We start from the raw sequence: 12023 nt of genomic DNA on the forward strand, positions 1-12023 counted from the left end.
GCATATGATTAAATTGAATAGGTTAAAAGACCAATTTGAATGAAGAAGTTTCGAACTTGAAGGAAGAATATGAAAAAAAAGATGAATTAGCTATAAGGAGAAACTTACAACTTCCAATCCTCCCAAAAAATAGTGGGGATTAATGGGAATAAGTTTCCCTTTTATAGCTAATCCATCTCATATTCATCTTTTTCCTTCACGTTAGAAGACACATTTCAATTTTTTCCTTAAATACATATGAATCTATTCATTTAACCTATCAAATTTAATCTCATGCATCAAATGCTTTATTTGAATATTTCCGATTACTTATACAGTTATACTTTTTAACTATAATCATATAATTCAAGAAATTTATACACACGCAGGAGAAAATTTTTTGTGTACTTACTGTTGATGTGAGTCAACCCATGTGGTTATTATATAATTATTAGAATTAATTAGGTAATTTATTAATTCCTGTATTTTAGTTATAGGCCCGTGTATATAAACCACATTTTGTGGTCTTAATCAATTAATCAGAAAATATATTGAAACCCTAAACCTAAACCTTCTCTGTTCATGGTATCAGAGCATGGTTCTCTATCCTACTGTTTGTAGATTGTTCGTGATTAATTTGGTTAACAATTTTCCATAAAATTGTTGAGTTCCGCTGCACTTCGTGATTAATTTGGTTAACAATTTTCCATAAAATTGTTGGGTGTTCCACTGCACCTTAATCTCGGGCATCACCATCTACAAGCCAACCTTGCCTTCATCTCTGCTTCACCATCAAGCCATCCTCACAGCGACTCCTACGCCGACACCGACGCCGTTTCCCGTCGACCCACCATCGTCACTGCACAGTCGCTCGCGGCACACCCTTTCCCCTCTGCTGCTGCTCCACGTCGACCAGAAGTGCCCCCGTCGCTCGAGTCCACAACCAGACCCGACGCCGACGCCTCTGCTCGACCAGCTTGCTCGACCCGACGCCGACCCGCCTGCTTGACCGGCACAGCTGTGCGACGGCGCAGTTTCCCTGCTGTGCGACGACCGGCCAGCGAGCTTTTGTGAGATCGACTGGTGCAACGCGACTGGCAGCGGTGCGACTGTGCGACCTGTTGTGCGACGGCCTGAGTCACAGCGACCTGTGATCGGTTGTGCGACCGGCTGTGCGACGGCCTGAGCGACGATCTGAGCGACGGCGTGTGCCCCCTCCCTGCTGTGCGTGCGAACCATTGTGCACAGTGATATTTGGACTGCTCCCAAGTATCACTGAACTAGTGTGCGGCTCCGTGCGACACTGCTGCAGCATCTGATCTGCTTTGTGTTGCTCTGTGCACCACCACCAAACAAAAAAAAAAAAAAAAAAAAGGAAAAAAAAATGCTGCATTCCAGGGTGAACTCTGTTAGTTCCTCCAGCTTTGTTGTCAAGTCAGGTATCTCTAACTCTGCTTTGAGTACTTCTGCTTGTACTAGTGATGGTGCATGGATAATTGATACAGGTGCTACAGATCATATGACTTCTGATCGTTATGTTTTTAGTCATTTTTCGTCTGTCTGTTCTAAGCCATTTATTGTCAATGCCAATGGTGTGTCGTCTCCTGTTTTAGGAGATGGCACGGTATCCTTTTCCTCTGATTTGTCTTTGCATAATGTGTTGTTTGTTCCTTCCTTGAATTGTAACCTTATTTCTGTTAGTCAACTAACCAAAACTCATAATTGTGTGGCCACATTCTTTCCTACCCATTGTGTTTTCCAGGACATTCATACCAAGGAGAAGATTGGCAGTGGTAGAAAGAGTGGTGGATTGTACTATCTGGATCGTGGCATTGTGAGTCTAGTTAGTGATGGTTCCTCCGAAAATCAGAAGAAGATTTGGTTGTGGCATCGCCGACTTGGTCATCCGTCCTTTAGTTATCTTCGGCGTTTATTTCCCTCTTTATTTCGTGGATTGAACATTTCCAATTTTAATTGTGAAGTTTGTGTGTTGGCCAAAAGCCATCGTTCAGTGTTTCCTTCTAGTGCTACACGTATGGATGTTCCTTTTGCTTTGGTCCACTCGGATGTTTGGGGTCCGGCCCCGTGTGGTACACATAAAGGAATGAAATGGTTTGTGACATTTATTGATGATTGTACTAGAATGACTTGGGTTTATCTTCTGAAACATAAAAGTGATGTGTGTGCTGTTTTTCGCCTTTTTCATCATATGGTCCTCACCCAGTTTGCCTGTCCTATTAAGGTTTTGCGCTCAGATAATGGCGGTGAGTTTGTTAATACAGAGTTGACTCAGTATTTTGCTTCTGCGGGGATCCTTCATCAGACTTCTTGCGCTCATTCTCCACAACAGAATGGGGTTGCTGAACGCAAAAATCGACATTTATTGGAAGTCACTCGGTCCTTTCTTCTGGGTGGTCATGTGCCTTCTTTGTTCTGGGGTGATGCCTTGAGTTCTGCCGTCTATCTGATTAATCGGACCCCATCTAGTGTCCTTGACTTTCGGCGACCTTTGGATGTTCTCTCGGATTTTGTCTCTCTCCCAGGTATCCTTCATTTGGAACCCCGGGTTTTTGGGTGTGTTGTTTTTGTGCATTTACATTCTCATCAGCGATCCAAGCTCGCATCTCGGGCTTTAGAGTGTGTTTTTGTTGGTTATGGTCCATCCCATAAGGGGTACCGGTGCTATCATCCTTCTACTCAGCGCTTCTATGTTTCTATGGATGTCACTTTTCATGAACATCAACTTTTTTATTCTCCCCGTCCATTGGATTCTACCCTTCAGGGAGAGGTTTCTAGTGAAGTGCAGAATCGAGATGATATGTTGTTCTTTGGGTCAGAACAGACTACTGATCACCTAGTGTCTGAGTCTGAGAATGAGAATAAGACTGCAGAACTTACTGCGGATGAGACTGAGATTGTGGAAATTACTGCGGATGAGACTGAGATTGCGGAAATTACTGGGGATGATACTGAGGATATGGTAGGACAACAACCCACGAATTCTGAGCCTGAGGAATCACCACTCCATGATAGTACCGCCATCTCTCCTACTCCATTGAATCAATCTTCTTCATCCATTGAGGTAACAAACAATACTCTTGATTCACATTCTGGTTCAGATCTTGTTTCTAATGCTTCTAAGTTTACACTTCCTCCTCGGTCTAACCGAGGACAACCACCAGCTAAATATGAGCCAGATCCAAATGCCAAAGTTAGGTACTCAATTAATAATCATGTGTCATCTGTTAGGCTTTCAAAGTCATATGAATCGTATGTTCTGCAATTATCTTCTGTTTCTATTCCTAGTAGATTGCAGGATGCTCTTGCAGATTCTAGATGGACCAAGGCTATGGCTGAAGAAATGGCGGCATTACAGAAGAATTCAACCTGGGAGTTGGTTTCTCTACCTAAGGGGAAGAAGACAGTTGGATGCAGATGGGTGTTTGCAGTCAAACACAAAGCTGATGGATCAGTTGAAAGGTATAAGGCAAGGTTGGTAGCAAAGGGTTATACACAGTCCTATGGCATAGACTACTTGGAGACGTTTGCTCCAGTGGCCAAGTTGAATACAGTACGGGTTCTGTTGTCTTTGGCCGCTAACAAAGATTGACCACTCCTTCAGTTTGATGTAAAGAATGCCTTTCTCCATGGTGATTTGACTGAAGAAGTATACATGGATCCCCCTCCAGGTATACCAGAGTTTGATAATACAAGATTAGTATGTAGACTGAGAAAATCTTTATATGGTCTTAAACAATCTCCAAGAGCCTGGTTTGGGAGATTCACCCGTGCAATGAAGAACTATGGTTATCGGCAGAGTAATTTTGATCATACTTTGTTCCTAAAGAAAAGGGGGAAGAAGATTACTGCTCTTATCATTTACGTTGATGATATGGTTCTGACTGGAGATGATTATGAGGAAATCTCTAATTTGCAGAGGTACTTGTCTAGAGAGTTTGAAATGAAATAGCTGGGGGACTTGAAGTTCTTTCTTGGGATAGAAGTTGCTCGGTCTAAACATGGCATATTCCTATCTCAAAGGAAATATGTTTTAGACTTGTTGTCTGAAACTGGTATGCTTGAGTGTAAGCCAGCTGTCACTCCTATGGAACAAAACCATAGACTTTTCGAGTGTTTGGGGGCCTTGCCTGCAGATAAGGGGCGATATCAGAGACTTGTTGGAAGATTGATATATTTGTCTCACACTAGACCTGACATTGCTTATGCGGTTAGTGTAGTAAGCCAGTTTATGCATGCCCCGTGTAAACCCCATATGGATGCTGTGGAGCGAATTTTGCGGTATTTAAAATCTGCACCTGGTAAAGGGTTGTTGTTTGCTAATCATGGTCATGTGAATGTTGAAGGTTTTTCTGATGCAGACTGGGGTGGTTCAGCAGATGATAGGAGGTCTACCTCAGGCTACTTTACCTTTGTAGGAGGAAACTTGGTGACCTGGAGGAGTAAAAAGCAATCGGTTGTATCTAGATCAAGTGCAGAGGCTGAATACAGAGGTATGGCACTTGGAGTAGTTGAACTTTTATGGTTGAGACATTTATTGACTGATTTAGGGTGTCCACCTACCAAGCTTATGGACTTGTTTTGTGATAACAAATCTGCTATTGATATAGCACATAATCCTGTTCAGCATGATAGAACAAAACACATTGAGATTGATCGACACTTCATTAAAGAGAAGCTTGAAGCTAAGATTATCAACTTCCCATTTGTGAAGTCTGAGGATCAGCTTGCAGATGTGTTGACCAAGGCCGTAGCAAATAGGGTGTTTTTGGACTCACTAGACAAGTTGGGCATGTGTGATATATATGCACCAACTTGAGGGGAAGTGTTGATGTGAGTCAACCCATGTGGTTATTATGTAATTATTAGAATTAATTAGGTAATTTATTAATTCCTGTATTTTAGTTATAGGCCCGTGTATATAAACCACATTTTGTGGTCTTAATCAATTAATCAGAAAATATATTGAAACCCTAAACCTAAACCTTCTCTGTTCACTTACCGTATACAAGATTTCACTACAATACTAATTAAGAGGCGGGGATATGATCATTCCATGGGATGAAGATAAAAGAATTCCACACTTTGAGAAACAACAAATTATGTACTGAGGGCCTACACCCCTGGCATTTATGAATGAACCTAAAGTAAGGATAAAATGCATAGTGGTTTACCTGATTCGAGCTGATGAAACTTTTGAGTTTCTGCCCGTATTGAGCCAGGCCTACCTAACTTTGGGCTTTTGGGCCCTGAAAAGAGAAAATAGTCTAAGCTTCAAGCAGGCTGGCCCAAATTCAAGTTTAAGCTTCAAGCAAGCTGACCTTTTTTTTGGTTATTTTATTATTAGGAAAAGAAATCAAGTTGGTGTTTATTTATGGGGACAATCTATTGTACCATATTGAGCGAGTATGTTTTAACTTCCCGTTAATTTTTTCATAAAAAGGTCCCATTATAAAATTGAATTCAAATCTTTTTAATAACTCATTCGAACCCTGTTGCTTCGTCAAGCAAGCAGAGAAGCAATTTCATTAACCACACATTTTTTTGTTTCAACCATAAAATCCATTATTGCCTTATTGGCTACATCAGCATACACAAAACAAACAAAAGTGAAAAAATAAAAACATCGCATCGATTGGCTATTACGCATAAATTGAGCCAAAAGTAGGAAGATTTCAACTTTATGGTCGTCATCCCAAAACCACTGGAACAATTACAAACCTATTTATTTGGTAATTACCCCCAAACTCTCTCTCTCTTTCTGAGAATTGGGGAAGAAAATAGTCCGTGAGTTTTGATTCATGAATTCCAAGTCATTCCCCATTCCTCCAATTTGCAAACCACGTACCTGACACGTCCTTATTCACCGCCTAAACCCTTCAAACAAGACATCAGGGAGTCGAATAGTCGATACTTCCAACCCCAAACACACTCCCTCTATCTCACTGCCCAATTCCTCTCCATTTCTCTCTCTAAAATCAATGTAAGTTTGCAACAGAGCAGGAGGCTCCTATATATATATATACATGTATTGAATATACTGGCCATGCAAATTACCTTCGGTTTGAACCAACAACAATAGAGGGATTTGACGATGGGTGGCGGGGCCGAACATTCCGACCGCCAAACTACCAGAGATGCCATCTGCCACGCCAGTGCCGGCGCTGCCGCTGGTCAGCTTCTCCGTTCCCTCTCCACCTCAATTTCTAGGGTTTCATTCATTTGAGCACGCACGCATTGAAATCTGATGAATTTTTTCCCTTTTCAGTTTTCGAATTATTGTTTGCAAATTGATTGAATTGAGCTTTTGTAGGTGCTATGGCAGCTACGTTTGTGTGCCCTTTGGATGTCATCAAGACTAGGCTACAGGTCCATGGCCTGCCTCCTGGTCAAAGAGGTATTCGCAGTATATAGGCTTTTATTTAGGTTTTATTTAGAGGAAAATCTGGGCCTTTATTTACCTTTGGGAAGTTATCAAATTTAGGTGCAAGTAACGATTTTTAACCATACTAGATTCACTACCTAATGTATTGGAACTGTGTGGAACACAGTGTTTGGGCGGATTATAGTTTCAAATTTCGAACTGTACAAATGAGAAAATATGCGTTGAGGAGAAGTATGCCATTAGTGCCCTGTAAACTTATATCTTGTTAATTGGACCCATTGATTAATAGGCTTCAGATGGAAATAAGTTTGACCCGTATAGATATTCCCAATCTATGTACTGCGGTATATGGTGCGTACTGCGTACTGCTTATTGATGTATGGCTGTTCTTTTTTGTTTTCCTTCTGGTCTATGCTCAGGTAGTGTCATAGTCACAAGCCTACAAAACATACTAAAGACTGAAGGTTTGAAGGGGATGTATCGTGGCCTTTCACCAACAATTCTAGCGCTACTTCCAAACTGGGCGGTGAGTATTTCTTTCGTTGCCTTATATTCTGAAACAAATCTTTGGAAACCCTTCTATTGTGGAAAGTTGAGTCCCTCTTTTAGCTTGTTACGAGTTTAGATTCGGAATATCATGTGAGTAGATACCACTTTGGAAATCATGTGTAGCAAACCTTTGAGTAGAAATTTTACCCCATAACCACCTCCTCTTCTCCCGTGCTTGTGCAGAACCATAAACCAGATTTGTATCAACAATTTAGTGTCCAAATCTGACAGTAAGGGTAAATTGATTCCAGTTGTAGGGTATAAATTATTTTTAAGTTCATAAGAATAATGTTTCCTATTCATATCATTATCCTTGTTCCTTTCAGATCACATGCAAATTTTAATCTTAAACACTTGCTTTATTTCTTCATGGTCATAAGTACTCTTTTCATATGTAGGTGTACTTCACAATTTATGAACAACTCAAAGGCCTACTCCAGTCAGATGGTTGGTTTTTCAAATGTCGCTTACTTTTAGATTTTTGTCTGTCTTCTAATGTTTTCTTTTGAAATTCATAGTATTCTTATATTTTTGGTTTGGTTATGAGCTTCGGAGGCTATTTAATAGTATTCAGTTAGTTGGTTTTAAATATTCATTATTGTCATATTGTAGTGGATGGCAGCAGCGAACTCACAATTGGAGCAAATATGATAGCTGCTGCTGGTGCCGGGGCTGCCACAGCCATTACAACAAATCCATTATGGGTTGTTAAGACCAGGCTTCAAGTAAGTTTGCTGTTCTTATGTTTGTAATTCGTTTGAAATGCAATAATCAGGACACATTTGATTCTATCTCATTTTCTGCTAGGCTGATTGCTTATTTCATGATTAATTGTTCTTATAATTTTATTGAGTTTTAAGATACACACATGCATATACCCTTGCAAGCATCTGTCTGTTTATCTGTGTTTCAGTAACTCAGGGTTTTGTAGCTCTAGTTAATTTTAGCTACTGGAGTTTGTTTTTGTTTGCAATAGAAAATGCTTCTTTGTGTTGCATTCTCACAGAAGTACCTAAACCAGGACTTTAAACTGGAAATGGGTGGATTTCAGAGGATCAAAGTTATCCAATTTCAGTGCTAAGACGGATGCATTGGCCAAGCAGACATATATTTTGAACTATAAAAGTATGGCTCCTGGGAAGTGGATATCAAGAGATTTGAGTTCAATATGATCTAACTCCTAACTTTCTAGAAGTTCCTGTTTTGAAGTAACACGTGCTTCTCCTTAAATTTGTTTCCTTTTTTGCCATCCTATGCCTAGTCTATATGACTAAATCTCATAGTTATGTTATCTTTTAATTTTTTGAAATGAACGAAAAAAATTGTCACATGTAAGGAAGAGAAGAATTCCTGTACCATGCATTTGTTGAGGAGATCCATGCAAGTTGCTAGAGATGGTCCTAGAGTGCTTATAGGTTTCTGAGGAATGTGTGAGCAACTAATATTTTTGGGGTTAACCCAAAAATAATTAGATATTGTTAGCTTTGGGCTTAACCCAATCCTCATGGTTTTAGAAACTCAAGAGCTTCATTAACTTTATTATATTTGAACGCCTGTCTTTTATGGACATTGATATATTTTTCGTGATCTTCATTTAGACACAAGGAATGAGGCCTGGTGTGGTTCCTTACAAAAACATGAGATCTGCTTTTAGAAGGATTGCAACTGAGGAAGGCATGCGAGGTTTATATAGGTCATTTTTCTTGTTTTAAATTATAGCATATGAATATGAACACTATCCTGTATTCGGTCCAATATATCAAAATCTTTTTTCCATTCCAAATTGGTGTAAGGAACTCCACTAAAGTTCTAATAATTAGAAGCTGTGGTTTCTACACTAATTGATTGGATGGAAATTTTATGTTTGTGGTTTCAGCTCATGATACCCTTTTTGTTTGTGGTTTGAAACAGTGGGATCGTTCCTTCTTTGGCTGGGATAAGTCATGTTGCAATTCAATTTCCTGCTTATGAAAAGATAAAATCTTTTATGGCAAAAAAGGGTAAATGTGATATGTTTACTTCTGTGGTGGATTGTTTAACAGAATCTTCATTGTTTTCTTATCATTAGTTATTTTTGAATGTTTGAAATTTAACTTTTCAGATAATACAACTGTTGATAAGTTAAACCCTGGTAGAGTTGCCATTGCCTCATCGATATCCAAAATAATCGCTTCTATAATAACCTACCCTCATGAGGTATGTTCAGCTGGACTTCTCTTGATTAAACTGTATTGGAGTTTGGACTGCTTACAACTTAAGAATCCTCTCTCTCTCTCTCATATGTTGTTGTCCTGTCTGAATCAATTTATCTCCAGGTTGTGCGCTCCAGACTGCAAGAGCAAGGGCAAGCCAGACATATTGAAGTCCAGTATGCAGGGGTTATGGATTGTATTAAGAAGGTGTTCCGAAAGGAAGGCATTCCTGGTTTCTATAATGGTTGTGCTACTAATTTACTAAGAACAACTCCCTCTGCTGTTATTACATTTACCAGTTACGAGATGATAGATAGGTTCTTGCGAAGGGTTATACTTCCAGTAAAGAAGCATTCACAAGGCCGCCCTAAATCTGATGGCCATGCCAAATCTCAACAGGGAACTGGGGCCAATGGACGAGAGGAAAACAATTCTGCTTTGCGGCAATCACAAACCCAATCGAATAAGGGGGCTCCAGTTCCTCTTGGAGACAAAGAGCAGCTAACAGCAGCAAGACATTGATTGATTGACTGTTTCTTTTTTAACTTACCTTTTGATTGAAAGTAATTTTTCTGTAATAATGGAATTAAATAACAAGGTAGATAAATGTAAGCGCATTTGAAGGGGAAAAGAAAGTTAATTTGCCTTCAAATTCAGTGAGCTTTTTGTTTCCCGAAAAAAAGTATGTCGTTTAATTAGCAATCAAGTAGTTCTGTTGAGCTCTTCTTTGATGTAAAATTACAAAATCATGGCATCTATTTGGATGAACAAGAGTCTTGTTTGAGTGGCTTGCATCGTAGTGTTAACTTTTGTTATAAGTTATGGATGACCTTCAAAATGGGACTTCCATAGTTGGAGAAGGAATGTCATCATTTCATATATTGAGGGATTGCAAGACTAAGGATTTTCGAAAGGTGTGATTGCCAAATGGCGAAGCTTGAGCTTTGCTGGTGGAAGCATGACTTATCCTTTGCCTTTTCTTTTTTCTCTTTTTTTTCCCGAGGAAATAGTTGTTGCTTTAGCATATGCAGAGTTCTCCCACCAGCCACGGTCCTGGTCCAAGCCACTTTAACTTTTGCAAGATGCCTTAGAAAAGAATGGTAATGGCGTGCATGGATGATACAAAGTTGGATTTTTCTTTGCTTCTCAGATTTTATATATTAAAACATTTTTAAGTGGTTAAAAGAAGAAGGTTTTCCTGGCCAAAAAAGAAGAAGGTTTTCCTTTCTAACATGCTTTAACTAATGAATAGCAAGAAGGAGGTTGTATTATAATAATTGGTATGTATCTTACACGAATAGATTTAATAGTGATTTCATTACAAAATAAACCCGTTAATCTAAGAATACATTTACAATTAAAAATGTATTCGCATGACATAAAAATTTTTATTATAGATTTTTCTAGCAAGTAGAAGCATTATAAGTTTTATAATGCAATACATGTAGATTGGCATACTAATATGAGACTTATATCCTTGTAATTTTGGACAGAACCATATATGCTTGCTTTTAAATTCGTTAGGAGGAGCACCACAAGAAAATTTGGTAACATGATTTTTTGGACCAAGATCATGAAAAGATCACATAATAACATACAAAATTGAATAATATACTTCCGAAGATAAAATATTTGATTAATTAATTTACTCGGGAATAGTAACGAGCACAGGACGCCAAGGCCTCCTCAATAACGACTTGTAACGGAAACCCGACCAGACCGGTCTAGGCGATCCCGGTCCAACCCCACCGACTCCTTTACCTACCACTACCAAACCAAACTCTTGCCGCTTATCACTCTCAGTCTTCCTTTTGTCGTTCAATTCAAACGGCGGCGAAGACACAAAAAGGTCCTTCAGACTGTGCCTCCGGACCAAACTCTTCTCCGGCGAAGGCTCGTGTTGTAGCTGAGCCGGAGGTTCTCGGCGGCGAGGTGAGCGGCGACCGCTGCTCCGGGTGAGAAGCATTAGCAAGGTGGGTTTGCGGCGACGAAGCTGGACCATCGGGCTCGTTCTTGGGCTTCGCGTTGGGCTTTGGGCCACGCCGCACTGCGTCGCGAGCAGCTTGAATCTCTGTAGCGTCGCCATCTTTTGAGGTTTGTTGCTAACTGACATCTCTATCTAACTGATGTTATGATTATATATATAGTACAAAAGGAAAAGGCATTCTATGAATTTTGTGCTTAATTAAGTTTGTAGAGAATTTGAATTTAAATGGTGAATGATTGCATGGTAGAGACAATTGATTGCTTCTGAAATGGAGAAAAGGATATGTTGGGAAGTGGCTGTATCTTTTTTATACACTGAAGACTAAATAGTGATTGGGTTTCTCTCTTTTTTACAAAGAGAGGGTTTTGAGGCTTGGGTAGAAAAAGTGGAAAAGAAAGAGGCAGTGGTGCATTTTCCAAGTAAATTCCCAATTTGCCAAATCTAAAAAATCTATGGGGTTCTGAAAAAGAGGTACACCTCATTCTTTGACTGAAGACAATTCAAAAGTCAGTTTTGCCATTGTTTCTAGAATGAAAGTTAGGGGGTATAATTAGAATTTCTGCATTAGTAAAGATATAAGACTTCATTGTCCACTGAGGTTAGCCAGCCTGCATCTCTAGATTCCATTTTCTAAGTTGTAGTTTGTATCCAAGATTCTTGAACAACGTACAATGCTGTCATTACTATCCCACCTTCACATTCTGATTTCCTTTGACCAAAAAACCTAAGAAAAACCCATTTTTAAAAGAGTTATTATATAAATGTAGAATGAAAGAGTAGTTCTACCGTATAAAAAGAGTTTTATAAATTTAAAACCTTTTGTGGTTTCTGTTTTTGGTAGGGGAGGTGTTCAACCATATGATACAATCCAAAGTTTGATTAATAAATAATATCAGACGAAGGTCACGAAGCA

At 39.4% G+C, this 12023-nt stretch overlaps 2 protein-coding genes across 3 annotated transcripts; one reads left to right on the forward strand and one right to left on the reverse strand.

The window, feature by feature from the left end:
- Positions 1-5628: 5628 nt before the first annotated feature.
- Positions 5629-9915, forward strand: NDT2 (NAD+ transporter 2). Of its 2 annotated transcripts, none has more exons than XM_086230534.1 (9): positions 5629-6170; positions 6323-6394; positions 6802-6908; positions 7330-7378; positions 7544-7656; positions 8530-8624; positions 8843-8931; positions 9033-9127; positions 9247-9915. In XM_086230534.1, the coding sequence occupies exons 1-9, from the start codon at positions 6092-6094 to the stop codon at positions 9643-9645; spliced, it is 1098 nt and encodes a 365-aa protein (XP_086086660.1). In that variant the 5' UTR covers positions 5629-6091; the 3' UTR covers positions 9646-9915. The 2 variants fall into 2 exon arrangements, with proteins under 2 accessions (XP_086086660.1, XP_086086659.1); XM_086230533.1 differs by having other exon boundaries at positions 5630-6170; positions 6311-6394.
- Positions 9916-10662: 747 nt separating this feature from the next.
- LOC147295493 (uncharacterized) lies at positions 10663-11928 on the reverse strand. Its single transcript, XM_086230535.1, has one exon. It carries the CDS (start codon positions 11234-11236, stop codon positions 10769-10771), a length of 468 nt encoding a protein of 155 aa, XP_086086661.1. The 5' UTR covers positions 11237-11928; the 3' UTR covers positions 10663-10768.
- Positions 11929-12023: the final 95 nt, after the last annotated feature.

Source organism: Dryas octopetala, chromosome 2 (assembly GCF_963921425.1).
Source record: "Dryas octopetala chromosome 2, drDryOcto1.1, whole genome shotgun sequence".
Classification (NCBI taxonomy): domain Eukaryota; kingdom Viridiplantae; phylum Streptophyta; class Magnoliopsida; order Rosales; family Rosaceae; genus Dryas; species Dryas octopetala.

Excerpts from the sequence above, each read along its gene's own strand:
- NDT2 (XM_086230533.1), top strand. The coding sequence starts at position 6,092 with ATGGGTGGCGGGGCCGAACATTCCGACCGCCAAACTACCAGAGATGCC. Across the intron at positions 6,395-6,801 it reads CCTGCCTCCTGGTCAAAGAG|GTAGTGTCATAGTCACAAGC; the intron begins GTATTCGCAGTA and ends GTCTATGCTCAG. Across the intron at positions 9,128-9,246 it reads TAATAACCTACCCTCATGAG|GTTGTGCGCTCCAGACTGCA; the intron begins GTATGTTCAGCT and ends ATTTATCTCCAG.
- LOC147295493 (XM_086230535.1), bottom strand. The coding sequence starts at position 11,236 with ATGTCAGTTAGCAACAAACCTCAAAAGATGGCGACGCTACAGAGATTC.